The sequence below is a fragment of the Hakea prostrata genome, chromosome 5 (genome assembly GCF_041222555.1).
Source record: "Hakea prostrata isolate BN-2017 chromosome 5, UWA_Hpros_2, whole genome shotgun sequence".
NCBI classification, from domain to species: domain Eukaryota; kingdom Viridiplantae; phylum Streptophyta; class Magnoliopsida; order Proteales; family Proteaceae; genus Hakea; species Hakea prostrata.
This window is the reverse complement of record NC_142604.1, coordinates 47,718,277-47,736,878: the sequence shown is the minus strand read 5'-3', so window position 1 is coordinate 47,736,878 and position 18,602 is coordinate 47,718,277. Positions and strand designations below refer to the sequence as shown.

At 34.9% G+C, this 18,602-nt stretch overlaps 1 protein-coding gene across 1 annotated transcript; it reads left to right on the top strand.

The window, feature by feature from the left end:
• Nucleotides 1-16,230: 16,230 nt before the first annotated feature.
• Nucleotides 16,231-18,095, top strand: LOC149016234 (protein IRX15-LIKE-like). Its single transcript, XM_089157360.1, has 2 exons — nucleotides 16,231-16,491; nucleotides 16,591-18,095. The coding sequence occupies exon 2, from the start codon at nucleotides 16,654-16,656 to the stop codon at nucleotides 17,557-17,559; it is 906 nt and encodes a 301-aa protein (XP_089013486.1). The 5' UTR covers nucleotides 16,231-16,491; nucleotides 16,591-16,653; the 3' UTR covers nucleotides 17,560-18,095.
• Nucleotides 18,096-18,602: the final 507 nt, after the last annotated feature.

The window sequence follows — 18,602 nt, the reverse complement described above, 5'->3', positions numbered from 1 at the left end:
CTTCTTAAATAGAAATAGATTGTACAAACCGTACCAAATGCTACCATTTCTATTTATTTGGGAAAAAATTTAAAAATAAAAATCACGCCAAATACTGCCGAAAAGCCTACATTATGATTTCAATTTTATAGGTGGGGTAATTTGCACTGTTATATCTTATTCTTTGCAGCCCCATTTTCAAATTCTGATTTCTCTAGATACTGAAAGTGTCTCATGGACAACTAGATTGCCATTGGTTGAGGTTAGAAGCATTTGAGTCTAATTTTGTTGGTGAAGATGATTACATGAACTTGGGAAGAACTGGTTTATGTCCTTGTTTGCTTGATGGTTTGCATGATTAGCTGATTGCATATTCAACTCATTCGGTAGGTCTTTTTGTTGCCGTTCTTCCTCTGTATCTGAATAAACCTTCTTTGTTGGTATCCGAAATACTTGCGTATATGGTTGAAGGTCAGGTTTGCAACTTCTAAGAGGACAACTTCCTATGGAGATTTTGACCTATAATATGTGGTTGAGTCAATGTTCAGTGTGGTTAGGCTCTCTCTTGTACTTGGGAGGCTTTACAGAGTCGAGGTAGATTGTGTTTAGGCTTGAAAATAACTCCCCACCTCTCGGGATAGTGAAATCCTTGAGGCGGCACCAGCCTTGCATTTGGGTTCGGGAGAAGGAGAACTTAACTTTCCTATCTGTTGTAAAGAAGCTTGTCTTAAATGTTATATGTGATGACAGTCTTTTCGAGACAATAATAGTAAATGTGTGTATATATATGTCTACCCAAATCCTTCATCTATGAAATTAAGAGAAATCAAAAAAAAACAGGCCGTTGATTTACATATTTACCCTGTTTGGGTTTTCTTTCGAGTTCCCGAAAAGATTAAGAAAAACTAGAAAGTTAGAGGAGATCTTACCATGAAAAAACTTCCTTTATTACATTAGGGAGAGGTTACAAGCAAACATATTACAAGGAGAGTGCACCATTCGTATATATATGACTATCTTTGCTTGCTTATCATTCATTTATTTGCTCCTTTCCAGAGCTTTGACACTTGCTCAACAGCTTTCCAGTCTAAGTTGGTGAGCGAGACCATCGTCTCTTGGTGATTGCAATAGTAGGAGAAGGTTGCATGGCCCTTTCAAACAGACTGTTCAGTTTTGATTGATCTCATTTCAATGGTTGCTACCATTTTGTGATAATTATAAAAATTGAGAATCTATTTTGGAAGTATTCTAAGTTCTTTTACTTTAGCTTTGGCTGCTGAGATGGTTTGAGTTTCCATGGGCTTAGCCATGATCAATGTTGAAATTAAATATTTGATTCCTTTCAACTATGGTTGCAATTTTTATTTTTTATTTTGGTGGGGTTTTTTAAGCGGGAGATCTTAGATACCCACAACCCTCACTACAAAGGTATTGGTTTCAATCACTAGAATAGCTACCCAAAAATATGCTCTAATCATTGAAATTAAACTATAAACAACAACTCACTGATCCAAATATTTCGGGTCTGGCTTGGATTTGTAAAATAAACAATGTAAAAGGAAATAAAAGAAAAAAAAAAACAAACAAGATATATGTTGAAAGGGAGAGACGGATTTGTCATTTGAGGGTTCTTTTTCCATCACAATATTCAGATTATGTTAGGGCCGTGGTACATGATCCGGTTTCAAATCTCCGTTCTGATTGTATCCCGTTTGGTTGTAAATCTTTAGTTCATGAAATCTGAGTTCCCTTTTCCTAAAATGTGAATCTTTATGGGTGGGTGCCGGTTTCAAAGCTTCATTGCCTTCCAAAAGTCACGTTGACCTGTTTTTAGGATGTCGATATTTCATTCCACACCAACATCTAATTTTATAATTTCCCCATTTTGTTTTGTTTCTCGTTGAATCTCCGCCTGTCCAACGGTCCTTAGTGAATGAGAAGTGAGATGAATACAAACTCTGAACTAAGGTTTCGGTTTCTTTATGATATAAAGCTACACATGATTGTTGAGAAGAGAAGCATTCGAGTGTTAAGTTGGCTTAGAAAAAAGAATGAAATCTTTTTAGGGTTGGAAGATCAGAAGGGAACGAGAAAGAAACAAGGAGTTTTAGGTGTTTGAGTTATGCTCATTGCCATGTAACTCTATCTGTTTCATTATTTGTCATTCAAATGCATTCACGTAAGTGTGATTGACGTATTCTTCTTTTAGAAGTGTGACCATTTCAATATAAGAAGTCTTATGGACTAATTTGTAGATTTTAAAGCTCATTCGTTTAATTGAGCTTAAAATGGACATTTGTGAAACATTCATACGAAAAAAAAAAAGACTTGTTGAAGTCTTAAAGCTTTCTTGGAGTGGGTGGGTGTTTGGTTTGACTTAAATGCTGAGTTTCCTAAGCAAAATAACATAGATCATCATAAATGATATCCTTCCTAAAAAGTGAGAGAGAAATTGTTACTATTAGATACACCTTTCTTGAAATTTGATATTAATAATAAAAAAAATTTAGTGTTCTACTTATGTTCAAAATTGAGATATGTGTTCTTTAATAACAAACATTATATCTTCTTGAATTATCTTATTTTCTATTTACTCTTACTTCTATCCCAAAGTTTTTGCCTCTGATTTCCTTTGAAAATGTGAATTATTATATTTTATTATGTATGATATTTCAAAATAGTCAAACTACTGTTTGTTTTTATCTCCTCAGTTGAAAATGTTTTGCTTGGCATTTTTTTTATATAAGGATTCATTATACATGTAAACAACATTTTGCAAACACCATAGCTTTTTCTTACTTATTATAGAACTTGCAAAATTTTTTCTTTTTCTTTCTTCTATTTCTTTTCTCGATTTCCTCTTCTGTCTTTTCCTCATGTATGGTCTCATGTGCATTTGCACTTGTCATTTAACTAGTACAATTAAAAGTAAGGGGGCATATTAATTTTCATGAAAAGCAAAGTTCAATTGTAGTACAAGGAAGCATTAGTAGTTATCCTAATATTTTTCCTTTAAATGAAATTAAACAATAAAAACGAAGTTTTTTTTGGGGGGAGGGGGATGGGGGACAAATGCTTTTACATATAGTAGATCAAGATATTACATATACTGTCCACAAGAGTCAAACCCACAACCTCTTCATAAAGAGGTATGGGTCTTGATGAGCACATTTATGTGTGAAATCTTAGGGCATAAAGCATGCATTTTATACACTTAGAGTGGAGTTACCTTAGGTTTTATGTTGTTTTTGCAGATTTTAGGATTTTTCAAGATTTAAGCAAATATTTGGAGTTTTGGGCTTGAATCATGCTATTTTACATATCAAGAAGTTCATTCAAATTCTCAAATGCGAAAATGGACCTGATCTGGAGCATGATGGGCTAGAGATGTGTGATTATGGGCCAACTCCGAAATATTGAAGAGATAAGGAAGGCAAATCTGATCTACGACTGAGATTTTAAATCAAATCTACAGAGATATTATTGAGAGAGTCCAAATGGAAAAGAGTCCTTGCATACCTCAATATCTTATTTCCTATCTTGGATTTAATTAAAGAAAGAAAAAGAGGAAAAAGAATTATATTCAGAAAGAAAAAGAGGAAAAATCCCGTTTTTGAATGGCTCTGTCCAGTTTCGATCAAACCCTTCATCGAACGGTCATCCGATGTCCGATCGTGCTGATTTTTGGAGGAGAGCTTCATGACTACTTAAACCTCAAATCCAACGGTGAAATTATGCATCTGATCTCTCTAAGTTGGCGCGATTACTACGTCAAAACCCTAATTGGCTGAGTCAGATAGAAACCCTGAGTTTTATTCAAATTCAGCCGTGCTTCATATCTCATGTAAACTCTATAAAAGGAGATCATATTCCATCAAAGGAGAACGTGTCTTAGAGCTTAGTAGAAGCATTCTTTCTTCTCTCTTCAGTTTATTTATGTTTTCTCTAGTTTTCTTTGATTGCATTAGTGAGATTTAAATTTCTAGATTCAATGTTTAGGTTTAATCTTTTTATGTAATGCAATTCAAGTTCAAGCTTCAAGTTCAAGATTCAATTTTTTTAGATTCGTTTTTCTCTGGGTCTAGCAATTGCAGATTTAGATCATTCTAGATCTAGATCTGGTTGTTAGGGTTGGTTGAGATTCGAATCGTTTGTTCAATTCGCAAGTAAGTAACCTTATTTATTAATCTTCTCTCCTCCCTCCATTCTCGCTTCTATCTACCCCTCTATATTCTTAATTTAGGATTTACTTTCAGCATTATTTATTGTTCTGCCTATTCATTCATAATCTCGGACCACATAACCGGAGCAAGCCTACAATGGCGTGCCGCTTCGGTGACCGGTGGTGTTGCATCTCGCATTTTAGTTATTTCCTTTTCCTTTTATTGCTTTGTTTATTGCTTTGTTATTTACTTTCAGTTATTTACTTTCTCGCCTATTCATTCATAATCTCGGACCACATAACCGGAGCAAGCCTACAATCTCGCTCTCTCTCGGTGACGGGTGGTGTTGCATCTGCATTTTCCTGTCTTTTATTTATGCATTGATTGTGTTTAATTTATTGTTCGTTTCAATTCGATTGCATTAGACGTATAGATTAGGATCATTTAATTTAGTTAATTAGTTAACAAAAATTGAATCATTCCACTCTCGCATTACTATTAAGAAGTTGAATTATAAGTGGCATATCTCCTTGAGATCGACCCGTTAGCTACACGATACTGCGGCGCTGTTCGTTACTTTTAAAATTCACAAACATATGGGACTTACCATCGACCAGCCTTGCATTGGTGATAAAAACAAGAGCAAATTGCACTGGCACCCCAAAATTGAGGCCTTAAAGCACTGACACCCCATTGTATGTTTAAAAAGCACAAAGACCCCAAAATTAGATTTTCATTGGATATATTTGTCCAATTTATCACTGAAAACAGTTAAATCACTAATTATTTTAAAAAGTATATCTATAATAAACAGTGTTTGAAAGGTTTTCAGTGATAAATTGGACAAATATATCCAATGAAAATTCAATTTTGGGTTCTCTGTGCTTTTTAAACATAAAGTGGGGTGTCAGTGTTTTAAGGACTCCATTTTGAGGTGTCAGTGCAATTTGCTATAAAAACAAAGTTGGGGAAAGTGTAAGGAATCTCCTTGGTCCTACTGCCTACTATACCAAAACCATATCCATTATGTAAAGGTGTTGTAGGTTGCTATTTAATAATTTAAACCATCCCATCCAAGTTGGTCATATATTGGGCTGTGAAGGGTCGGTATACCCTAATACAACCTTATTATTAATTTTCTTTTGGCCCAACTTTTGAGTCTTATTATTCCCTCTTGTATAATTAATATATTATTTTATTTTTTGTATATATGTAATTAAATATTTTATATGCATTTAGGTAATTAAATTTTTACACAAAGGATAAAGCTGGCTTCAAATCTCAGCTCTAGCCCAGCCCAGGCCCTGTGGGGCTGAAGGTGGGCTCAGATTTACTGGTCCAAACTTGCACCCGAAACTTGAACAGTAGATTGGTCCTATAAACTGGGCCCTAATAAGCTTATCAGTAGTCAGCCATGTTCTAGTTATTGGGCTTACCAGGAAAGAAAAGCAAAACTAGGGGCTTTGCTGAATGTTGGGCCTCAGGCCCACCTGGACTACTGTTACTAGTGCTTGGATTTGGGCCTTGAAACCAACCCAAGCAAAGGTATCCTGCATTGTGCAATGTGCAAGAAAAAATCATGCTAGGCTGGTGCGGCTCACGTGGCGGTCCCTGTGGGGCCCAACATTGTATGGACGCCACATAGATTCCGTAAATCTCAATCACACAAAAGAATAGTTTGAGATTTAATAGAGTCTATGTGATGTTCATCCAATGCTAGACACTGCAGGTGCATGCTACCATGTCAGATGCACCAGCCTAGCATAGGTCCTTGAGTAGGATTAAGAGAAGAAAAAAAAAAAGAAAAAAAAACTATCAGAGATGAGTTCGAATCCCCTTGGATCCAGGGGCTTATTTAAATTCTATGTAACAGCTACCCTGAGGATGTAGTAACAGCTTGCTCTACTTAAGCAAGGTTCCGTTATCGAAACCTCGTGGATGCAAAAAATTCCTGTTGGGAGACTCACCCACCACAGCCAGGTGTGCGACCCAGGTCGAACACCGGATTAGTCAGGGCAAAGCCTTGGAAACCAGGGTTGGCAAAAAAAAAGAAAAAGTATTCGTATCTGGAATTTTTCTTACCGGAAAATATCCGTATCCGTCTAATAAGCAACTGGATTCGAATTTAGATAACTGCTTGTTGGATCGGATAATATCTAAAAAAAAAAAAATTTATTCGGAAAGAGTAAAGTATTCAACATTTTTTTTCTTTGAAAATGGATGATAATTGGATTCAGATACCGGTAATCGGATAATCGGAAATCGGATAAAGTAAAGTATTAAATACTTTTCTCTAAAAAAAAGGGCTAAAATCGAATTCAGAAACTGGTAATCAGAAATAAAAAATTAAAAAAATTACAATCACCAATCAATAACCGGATAGTTTATCGGATTCGAATTCAGATGCCTTCTCTAAATTTCTACCGGATTCGGATTCGGATCCGATCCATTTATAGGTCTAGTAAAGGAGCACACAGGCCAGCCCAGAAGAACTTAAGTTCCAAAAAGAAAATTAAAAAGAAATATCAAGAGCATACCGAGCCATGAGGGTGAAAGAGAGATCACCTGGGTGTAATATATGGTTGCAGAGCAGAAATCGCCCCCTCCCAATGCAATAGCTCAGTGAATGAAGTGGTGGTGAGGGAGCCTCTCAAGAGTCAAGGACACCACCAGTAAGGCGGCCGGGGTGTCACAAGAGACTGCCTCACTACCACCTCATACCCACAGCCAGAAAACAAGAAGCTCTTCAACAAACTCAAGATGCCAGAGTTCCCAACATCTTGCTTCTGAGTTTCTTCAATTCTTCCCAATTTATAGAACAATTTGATGACTAGTAGTTTTTTTTTGTGGTGGAGGGCAAATCTTATGAGTCAAGGAAAAGCATTAATCCTTATCAGAACATTAATAAACTCATCTATTGCAACACGTTTTCAACAAAGAAGTAGTCCATCTGTGTTGGTTTTCACTACCAGATGATGTCTTTTCTTTTCTCAAAGTGATCATGTACGGTTTTGGCTATAAAGAACTAAAAAAATCTACAAGATAGAAAGCACTACAAAGTGGCTAAGTGGTCTTTAGCAGACACAGGCAGTCCAGTCAAAAGGAGCTTCATTAAAAGAAGTCTTAATTTGGTTCTTTCATGATGACCTTCAAAGTAAAAAATGGAGATTCAACCATTGAGAAAGACTAAGTTCATTTTGGGTTTGGAAAAAAAATCTCTTGTCCTGAGTTGGCTGTAGATAAGAGGTGAGCAGGAGTGGAGAGATTAGTTGACACAACCTGATCAAATTATGAGTTCTACCAAACCTAAATGTCTCATCGGCATTTCGTCAAATGGTTGGTGACGTTTCATTATTGGTTTAGTAGAATTTGTTTTGGTGTATCTCATATGGTTTTAGGTAACTTCTTAAGATGGAAAACAGTGAAGGAAAATGAATTTTTCTTCCCAGGAACTAACTTTTTTCAGATTCAATGGTTTTGTATATTTGAATCTTTATGTGAGAGGAGTATTCTTGATACCCAAAGCAGATGCAGTTAATTTAAAGATTACTTTAAGTTGAATTTTGATCCAAAAAGATGAGAATGACCTCACTTTTGTATTAGAAATTATAAACAATGAAATGAAATAAAAGGATAACCAATAGTTAAGGAGAAAGGAATTGCAAAACACCACACTAACACACAAATTAGCCTACCAATATCCCTTTTTTTGTGAAAAATTAGAATACAATGTTTGCAAGAAAGTGACTACTGACCATGTAGCAGGAGAGTTCTACTGAAAAATTAAAACAAGAGAGGGGGGGGGGGGGGGGGGGACAACCTAATAATAATAATAATATGCATAAAAGTGAATATTGAACATATATATAGATTGGGAAAGGCATTGTTGGAAATTTCCTTTTTCTTCCATGGCATAGATTTCTCCGATGTGGTTTTCAAATTGAAGACATAAGGTTCTAAACATCCAAACATTGTGATTATAAAGGTAGGAAGATTATAGTCCTTAGATTTAGAAAACTCTGCCTATCGTGATCTAAGGGCTGCACGGGAGATACTCGTAAGGTAGAAAACAAAAATTCTATTGTGTATTGCTTTAGGGCCTGTTTGGTTACATAAATCTAGAGATTTCAAATTTCTAGATTCATGAATCTGAGAATTATACCCATTTGGTTGTAAAAATCTTTAGATTCATGAAATCTACAGATTCACCTTTTTACACTAAAAACATAAATCTGTAAATTTATGGGTAAGGGATGAAATTCAGAGATTTCAAAAAAGCTATAAATTTGCACATTCAAAAAAATCACGTCGATCAAATATTTTTTAGGATGAATCCACAAATTTCATTCCACAACCAAACATTTAATTTTATAAATTATGACTCTATGAATTTGAAATCTATAAATTTGAAATCTCTAGATATTTGAATTCTCCAGACTCATATAATTTTAAGAAATGAATTTAAACAATTATGAAAATATGCATGTTGAGATAAGGCTGTGTTTAGTAGAATTTGGATTTTTTTTAAAAATATTTTCTGCAAGTCATTTTTTTTTTACTGATAATTTTAACGGAGAGGTGAAAATGTTATGAATCACCTCAAAAACTGTTAGTTTGGCAAAAATCTCACTTATCTTCAAAATATTTGTTCGTATAATAGTTATAGATTTCACAATGTATTTGATCAAACACAAAAAAAAAATTTAGTTTCTTTATTTTTTTATTTTCCCCTAACCATAAATTATTCGAGAAAGCAAAGTTTTATGAACAACCCTACAATATTTTACCTGACTAATGATAGCATAGGAATATAGGATAAAATAGATCCTTCCATTTGTTGAAATTTTTAATAAGTCCATACGTAGGTGATGTTCAAGTTTAAGAAATCATATCAAAGACAGCTAAATACAACTTTGATATTTTTTGGCTCTGAAGCATTCTAATATTTAAGATATTTTTTTGACCCACATTGACGTTTTCTTTCTTATTCTAACCATGTCAACCATAATGGATGCTTAAAAGCTGATATCTTCCCATCCCCTAGTACGTATTAAATCTTTGAACAAATTGCATTGGCGCCCCAAAATGGAGGTCTTAAAGCATTGACACTCCACTTTATATTTAAAAAGCACAAAGACTCCAAAATTAAATTTTCATTAAATATATTTGTCCAATTTATTACTGAAAACCTTTATTATAGGAATATTTTTTTAAATAAATAGTAATTTAACTATTTTCAGTGATAAATTGGACAAATATATCCAATGAAAATCCAATTTTAAGGTCTCTATGCTTTTTAAATATAAAGTAGGGTGTTAGTGCTTTAAGGCCTCCATTTTGAGTTGCCAGTATAAGTTGCTCTAAATCTTTTGGTGCCATTGTAGGAAACCCTCCTTAATTATATTCACAAAACATTTTTGAGATTCATGACATAACTGTAGCATGTAATGGGGTTTAACTTTATGGAATCTTAATTTTGCTTTAATTAGCTAGATTAGTTGTACTAAAGCAAGTACTAATCTTTGAATTTCTTTCCATACCTAAAAGCAAAAAAAAATCTTTGAATTCCTTTTATAATTATTGGGTAATGTGTGACATTAAGAAAAAATTTATATAAAATAAAGGACATAATCCATTATCTTATGTCTCCAATTAAATAAAGATTTATGTGTACCTTTCCACTAGAATAATGAGACATTGAGAGCTACAATTTATCTGCTTTGAATGATGGAAAGTAAAGCCAACATAGGTCATTGGTTAGATAATGATTTGGTCTCTTGTCTAACATATATAGGTAAAGAGCAAATGAGAAATATATAATAATAAAATTAAGTTTAGTACCAAATGCAGTTGAAGGTAGTGGTTGGCATTGAAATTTTTATTCAAATTTTGGAAGAAAAAGATTGAGATCTAGTTAAGTGGAAACTAATTTCAAACTTGTAGTGATGAGTGTGATATATTATATTTTAAGTGTCCCATCTAAGTTCGAAATTTTTTTGGGTCATCGGTAAAACTCCACTAAAACTATTTTGAGGATGTAGTTGGGATATATGTTAAGTTAGTTCGGATAAAAGAAAAAAATTTCACCTAAATCAATATTTACAAAGAGAGAAGTAAGAAGTTGGTGTTACACTTTAACTTCAATGAGAATCTCGAGAAAAAAAGAATGGCAAATAATAATGAATCCTTCATGACTTCATTATGTTTTTGAAACTCATAAGCTTTACGGCGATGATTTATGATGAATGGTCCCCTAGAACTTAACTTTCACAACTTACTAAAAAATAAACCAAAAGATAAAAAAATAATAAAAAATATAAAAACTTAGCCATTGATACTCTAATCATACAAATCATTTGAATACTCATTCACTAATGCATTGATCGATACTCCAATTAGACAAATCATTTTGGATACTCGTTTACGTGATACTCATTTTAATGAAATGAAGAACTCAAGGCATCCAAAACACAAAATTTATAAAATAAAGAGTAAAATTTAACTACTCTATCTTTTAAGTATATCTGGTTTTATTAAGATATAATAGAATATTAAGTTTGGTAGATGTGGTTGAAGGTAGCAGTTGTTACTAAATGTTTATTTAATTTTAGAAGAAAAATATTAAAATTTTCATTCATTAAATGAATACTAGTTTCAAGCTTCTAGTAGTGAGTGTGATATATCATATTTCATAATTCCAACCCTAGTCAATGTATTGTTGGCATTGCTCCTCTCGAGGGAAGGAGGAAAACAAAAGAAAATCGATTGATATTTCGTGATCTCATTATAGTTTTGATCTTATCAAACTTTAAGATCATGCTTTATGGACCCCAAAAACCTAACTTTCACAAGATGTTCAACGATGGACTAAAAGTAAAATAAATAAATAAAAAAACAAACCAAGGCATTGATACTTCAATCATATATACAAATCATTTTAGGTATGTTATTTAAATATTCATCGATTATAATACTTTTTCCTTAATCATTCAAAAAAAAGTAATTATTTATAAGATGAAAGGAGCAATATAAGTGAACTAGAAATAATTGTACTTTCTTTTTTTTTCAATAATCTATACATTCTTTAAAAAAAAAATTCAAACACCCCCCTTAAATAAATAAAAAATTTAAAAAAAATAAAAAAATTAAGAAGAAGGAAGAAGAAGATAAGTTAACAAGCTTGGAGACCAATGTGTGGAAGTAGGCCAATCTCTCCCTCTTGGTGACGAGGTTGTCATCCTAACCAGGAGCCGACATAGCAGTTACTCTCCCTTGGAGAAAAAGGAAAATTGGAAGACAAAAATCTATTTGCTTGATATCCCAAACCAAACCTCTTTATATCCATAGGAGTATCTTCAACTCTAATCACACACAACCTTTATGAGAGAAAAGTAGTTATAATCACGGTACATTATGTTGTTGAAATATTGTGACATTTCGGCGATAAGTCGGCATGTTGCTGAAGGGCGACATGAAACCGAGCTTCGATTCAACATCGACTGAAATTCGCTGAAAAATCGTCCAAAAGTCGTCGGAAAATGATCCAAATTCATTGGAAAATCGTCGAACCAGCGAAATATCGGCCAAAATCGAACTGTCGCTGCTGGCTCTTCACCTTCTCCAACTCTGACGACGGAAAAACTTCACCGTTGCTGTTCTTCTCCAGCCTGCAACTTTTTTCTTCTATCTCTCTCTCCCTCTCTCTCTCGCACTTTGTAGGCGATATTTCTCTGAGTATTTTCAGGCCTCTCTCTTTAGCTTCAGGTGAAGCAGAGGGCTAGTAGCAACTTTCCAGCGAAGGCGTGAAGCAATGGGCTAGCAGCACCGTCAGTCTCTCTCTCTGGTTTTAGGTGAAGGCGTGAAGCAGTGGGCTAGTAGCAACTTTCCGGCGATTTTGTGTAGTTCCTTCCATCGCCAATCTTTCTCTCTCTTGTTTCAAGTGAAGGCATGAAGCAACAAGATTTCCCATTTCAGGCAATAGTTTCACCCCCAAAAATTGCCGAAGAATCGGCAAAACATCGCCGTGTCGGTGGTGTCGCTAGCCACCGACATGGTGACATGAAAAGATATATCGAACCTTGGTTATAATCAAATGATCAAAGCCTCCCGTTGAATAATACAATAAGCTTTCTCTTAATACTAGAGCTTTTCATTTAATGGTGCTATTCAGATTCATAAGAATAAAATCCATACACAATGGGTTACCTCCAAGCCCTCAAACAACATAACCCAACACTCCTTTAAATCCTGTACATGTTGCATTCGAATTCAATTTCACCCGCAAATGGGGTTGTTATGTACACCTTTCGAGCAGTCGGGATCTGCAACCCGTCGGGAGAGCATTTTGTGCTCCCCGACGGCTTTACCACCACAAATTACAGGGGGGCTCAGGGGTTGGGTGATGGGTTTTATATATATATTATTTTTACCTGTGGGGCCCACCGATTTTGTGGTGGTAAAACCGTCGGGGAGCATTGACGGGGTGATGATCCGGATTCACTTTGGAGGGCGTGAATGTATAAAACAAGATATAGAAATCAATCTTTACAAAAATATTTATATACCTGTGAATATCAAAGACTTGTTGATTGAGTAAATAATTTTAATTGTACCAACGGAGGTTGGTCCAAGTGGTAAGCAGCTTGGTTCGCTTAAGCAAAGTTCCGGTATCGAATCCTTGTGGATGCAAAAAATCTCCGTTGGGAGACTCACCCACCACAGCCAGGTGTGCGACGCGGGTCGAACCACCGGTTTATAAAAATCGGTTTTGGCAAACCAAAAAATAAAATAATTTTAATTGTTTTTATATAAAAAAAATTAAAATCAGATATTTCCGTTTATCTAAACCAGAGGTGGGGATTTGGTCAAGTTTGTACAAATAAATCCCAACTTATTTGACCAACTCGTACAAAATTCAACTTATGATTGTTATTGTTTTTTTTCTTTTTATCATATTTATGATTGTTATCACTACGTGCTTGCTTTGTTAAGAAGACAAAGATCTACGCCTCCACGTTTACTTTTTTAAACGCTATTTTATTTATTTATTTTGATAATATTTTCTTGCAAGCAGATTTCTCTAATACTTTTGGTGGGTCAATCCTGTTTATGTTAAAAAAAAAAAAAAAGAGTTTTCATACACTTAAATGACACGAAAAGAAAGAAAAGTAAAATATAATTAAAAGATAGACATTCATCGAGGTGTAAAAGGGAAGGAAGATTATTTCAAAGGGACAAAGAGAGCACAACAACATTAGCACGCCATATATCGTAGCGTATCCACCCTACACTTAAAAAGAGAAATAAAAAGTGAAGATAATAACATGTACAAAATTCTCATTTGAGACAGCTTTCCCCTTTACTTTTATACTACCTGTAATTGAAGATATCAAATTTATAAGTAGTAAATTTTGGGGCTTTAAGTCCTTTTATGTTTCTAGAAGATTCAATTTTGTTGCAGATCATCTAGCACAGAAGGCCTACTTAGTTCAGGACCCAAATTATTAGCTATGTTCCTTTGATTAGATACTGAGATTATGTTTAGTTCACTATACTACCCTGTCTCTTAATGAAAGTTAGATTAGCAAAAAAGAAAAAAAAATTATGCATGAGAGAAATTGAAAGAAATTGTGGTTGTTGCATGTAAATGCAAAAGAACAAAATTATTATTCGAACATGCCTTTAAATTTAAAATTTCACTCATATTAATGCTCTCATGCCTTATATCATAGTGTATCCACCCGCAAAGAGAAATTAAAAGTAAAGATAACAAAAGTGTCATTAAACATGTACAAAATTCTATTTATAAATGCTGCATGAGAAATTGAAAGAAATTGTGTGGTTGTTGCATTTAAATGCAAAAGAACAAAATTATTTTTCAAACATATTTTTAAATTGAAAATTTCACTCATATTAATGCCCTCACGCACTTTCTTGTCAATCGCTATGTAATGTGAAAATCATGTATGAAAATAAAAAAGTGTCATTAAACATGTACAAAATTTTCATTTTTAAATTATGCATGAGAAATCAAAAGAATTTGGGTGTATTTAAATGCAAAAGAACAAAATTATTATTCAAACATACCTTTAAAATTGAAAATTTCACTCATATTAATGCTCTCACGCATTTTCTTGTTAATTGTCACGTGGATGCAAAAATCATATACGAGAATAACATTGTTTTTCGTTATGAAATGAGATATAATAATGATTTACATTTGTTCTGTATAATATTTATTTTTCTTGGGACCACTTAAATTATTGACCTATTCTGCCTATTTTTTTTGTGCTATGAACAATATTTACGAAACACCAAAGTTGATTTTTCATTTTTTTAAATAGAATAATTTACTTTTAAATTCTTTAAATAAAATAATTTATTTTAGATTTTTTTGTCTACAAAACATTTATATTAGAGACCTAAACGGATTTTTATTTGTGACAGCAGCTGCCTGCCTCTATTGACAGCCTCAAAAGGAGTAAACACACAACTATCTCTATTGACAACCTCAAAAGGAGTTTCATAGTATTCTTATAAAAAAAAAAACCATTTTTGGTTCAAAATTGTTTTTATGCATAAACAGAAAATGTTTTAAGGAGAAAATATGTATTTCAGAACAAATCCGTTACCAAACGGTTCTTAAACTTCAATTGGCTTCTATAAGAAATTTTTTTTTAGCACTACCTTTTGAATAATCTCTTAAAATTAATGTCATCCACTAAGCTATTCAATTTATCAATCAAACCATTATAGGAAGAAAAAAATATCAACAATAATCTTTACTGTTAGGAAATCAGAGTTAATGCTAATGAATTCAAGTTAAACTTTTTAAAACGACTCATTTAAATTGTCTTTGTCTTCTTGTACATCTTCTTCTATTCTTGTATTTTCTAGGTGATACTATTTTGCAAATAATTTTTTCTTCTTCTTTTTCTCCATCTTCTCTTAGATGTGGGAGTAATATTGGAACTAGATGAGTAAAAGGTAATTAAGACAAATGGTATTGGTAATAGAGGGTCTCACTGGTTATTACAGAATTTAAGAAATGACATTAATTTTAAGAAGTAATTCAAGGGACTACTCTGAAAATTTCTCAAAAAAAAAAAAATCACCCAAGATACTTGACCCAAGATGGAGAACTCACCACCAAGTAAATGGTTCCCCATTCTTCCCCATTCACATAAGGCTTGACACATGACCTACCCGTTGCCTGCATACTATGGGCAGGTCAAATATGAACGTGGGGGAATGGTGAGACGGCTCACTCGGATGGAGAGCATCTAAACTCCCAGACTTACAAGCTTGACTTCAGTGCTGCACAATTAATGAGTAACACTGCGTTGGGATGCTCGAGATAGAGATTTTGAACGTTGTTTTCTCAATAGTGTAAAAACACTTTTTGAAAATAGACGGTCGATATCGAAATCTTGGTCAAGATCGAGATCTCGACTGTTCGCTGAAAGTGCTGCACAATTAAGCAATTTCACATACCTAGCAAAGCCTGAACATTGGACATTTCAAAATCAGCCGTGGGGCCACGTGGCAGCCACGCAAGCAAGCCAACCTGAAATGACCAACCCTATCACCGTTGAATGCGGACTTGTTCTTGTAATTGACGCAGAAAAAATCAAGCCTGGAAATTTGAGAAAGCCACGTCCCCCTCTTTTCGTTATCCAAAATTTAAGCCTGTGTTCCGGTAATGCGTTACCACATTTTCCCAGTTATCGCGGTTTCGTAAATTTACTTTTTGATTTCATATTCCATATTACCTTTTCAGTACAAATAAATTAACAAAAGCGATGATCAATAATGCAAATTCTGGAAAAATGGAATCTCCCAAACGAACCGATTTCTGGGAGCCAAAGTAACAGCGACGTTTCGCTGGTTTTCTGTTACCAAATCGCTCTCTCTCCCCAATCCCAAGCTTCCACTCTGTCACAGAATCTATTCTTTCTCCAACCGACCAACTCAAACCAAACCCCAAATTGAACCGGGCCCATATCGGTCCAAACCTCTTTGTCTCTCTCTCTCTCTCTCTCACTATAATATAATTGAATAATGAGGTTGAGAGAGATGATCTATCTTCCTCAACTAACACCTCTCTTCTGTTTCACCCTTGAAAAGAGAACCCAGAAGCTCTCTTATGCCCAATTGTCCATGCATGCCTAATTCCTCATTTCTCCAATCTAACCACCTGGGTTTTCAGATCTCCCCTCTTTTATCCTTTTCTCTCTCTCTTTGTCTCTCTGTGATTCAAATTTTAACAACAGCAGCGAACAGAGCTTGAGAGATAGAGAGACAGAGAGAGAGAGAGGGGAGAGAAGCCATTTCTGTGTCCCATCTTTGGGTCAGAAGCCATTTCTATTTGCGTTTTCTTCTAAGCTTCTTTGTTTTTTCTTTCAGTTCATTTGTTCTGAAAAGTAGCTTCAAATTTGAATTTTTCCAGGAAAGGAAAACCCAGTTCAAAGTTACCCAGCTGGTTTGAAATTTGAATTGCTACTAGTCAGAGATGAAGAACACCAACAACAACACGAAGCTGCTCATCCTCCATCCTTCTCTGCAGAAGCAAGCAAGCTCTCATCGAGTATGGATTCTAGCCTTTGTTGCCTTCTTCACATTCGCTTTCCTTCTAACACTACTGAACACAAGGGATTCCATCATCCCCTCTGCTTCTTCCCCTGCTCCTGGGACTAATGTTCAAACCAGGCTACCCACAACCATCGGAGATGCTCTCCTTCATTACGCTTCAAACTCCAACGCAACCGGAAAAATGACAGCTTCAGAACTCAAATCCATCGCCCAAGCCCTCCATAACTGCCCTTCCAATCCCTGCAATTTCTTGGTTTTCGGTCTAACCCATGAATTCCAGCTCTGGAAAGCTCTGAATCACAACGGCCGCACAGTTTTTCTCGATGAAAACGAGTACTACATCGCTTATTACGAAGAAAAACACCCTGACATGGAAGCATACGATGTTTCATACACAACCCAGGTAGGTCAATTGAAGGAACTCGTCCAATCTGCAAAAGAACAGCTTCGAAACGAGTGCAGACCCGTTCAGAATCTTCTCTTCTCCGATTGCAAGCTTGGGATTAACGATCTACCCAATCATTTATACGATGTGGCTTGGGATGTAATCTTGGTGGATGGTCCAAGAGGATATTATCCGGCGGCGCCAGGGCGGATGTCGGCGATCTTCACCGCCGGTGTTCTGGCAAGAAGCAAGAAAGGTGCCGTTTCCAAGACAGATGTGTTCGTTCATGATTTTCACAGAGAAGTAGAGAGGGTTTGCAGCGACGAGTTCCTCTGTAAGGAAAACATGGTGGAGAACAAAGACCTGCTAGCCCATTTCGTGGTGGAACGAATGGACGGTAACGCCGCTTCAGAATTCTGCCCAAATCGTACATCACACTGATATCATCATCATGAATCGATAGAATTTGAGTTTTCCTTTCTACTGTAAATTTACAGTTTCCAAATTTTCGTTTTTCTCTGCAGTTTCTGCAAGTTCTTTTACATTATACATATTTGCAAAGTGAAGTTGATGGTTTAATTGTATCTGAAGTTTCTATGATGGAAGGGTTTGAAAATGAAATTCCAACCAGAGCTTGTTTCTTGGCTAAAGTGGTTGTCCCTGACTGAGAGTTTTAAGGATTAATGAGAGAGTCTGAGATGGGCTGGGAACTCAATTTCTGACTGCGATCATGTTTGAGATACAGGAACTGGAAATGTCTTTAATGAAATCACATGAAATGCAGGCTTTATTTTGGCATCTGGCGATTCAAAAAGTTTGGAATTGTGACTCAGAAGTCAGAACTGCAGACAAAGAGGAAGGGTGTGTCGGTGGGAAAAAGGCATGAGGATGTGAAATAGAGGACTCACCCTAGTAGCCTTTGGCCCTACAGATTGTACAGAAAAGATAAGGGACACCTGAGTTGTAGTAGATAGACAAGGGAGTAGGGGTGTAAATGGATAATTGAAATTCGTTTCTGAATTCGCATCCGCATCTGTTTAGGGGTATTCGAATACATCCGATTATTAATAGGATGCGGATATGATATACTCATTTCTTACCGATTAAAATTATCCGATTAAGTTACTTATTTAAATTTATTATTATTATTTTTTATAAATTTTACCTATGATATATGACTATTTTTTTAGGTTTTTTTTATTAAAATAGCTACGAAAGTTGTTAAATTCTTAAATTTCAAACCTTGCCCTCACAAATAAAAAGGTAAAGATGTAAACAGGTAGTCGAAAACTTGTATTTAATTTATATTCATGCCCATTTAGAAGAATCTACTTAAGAAAATAACTGAAAATAACTATCCGATTATCATCTGAATTCGACAGAATTCGTCTGAAAACCGATAGAATATTATCCGAATGCATCTGAATATAATAGGATGCGGATATGGATATACCACTATCCGACGAATCCGATCCGTTTACACC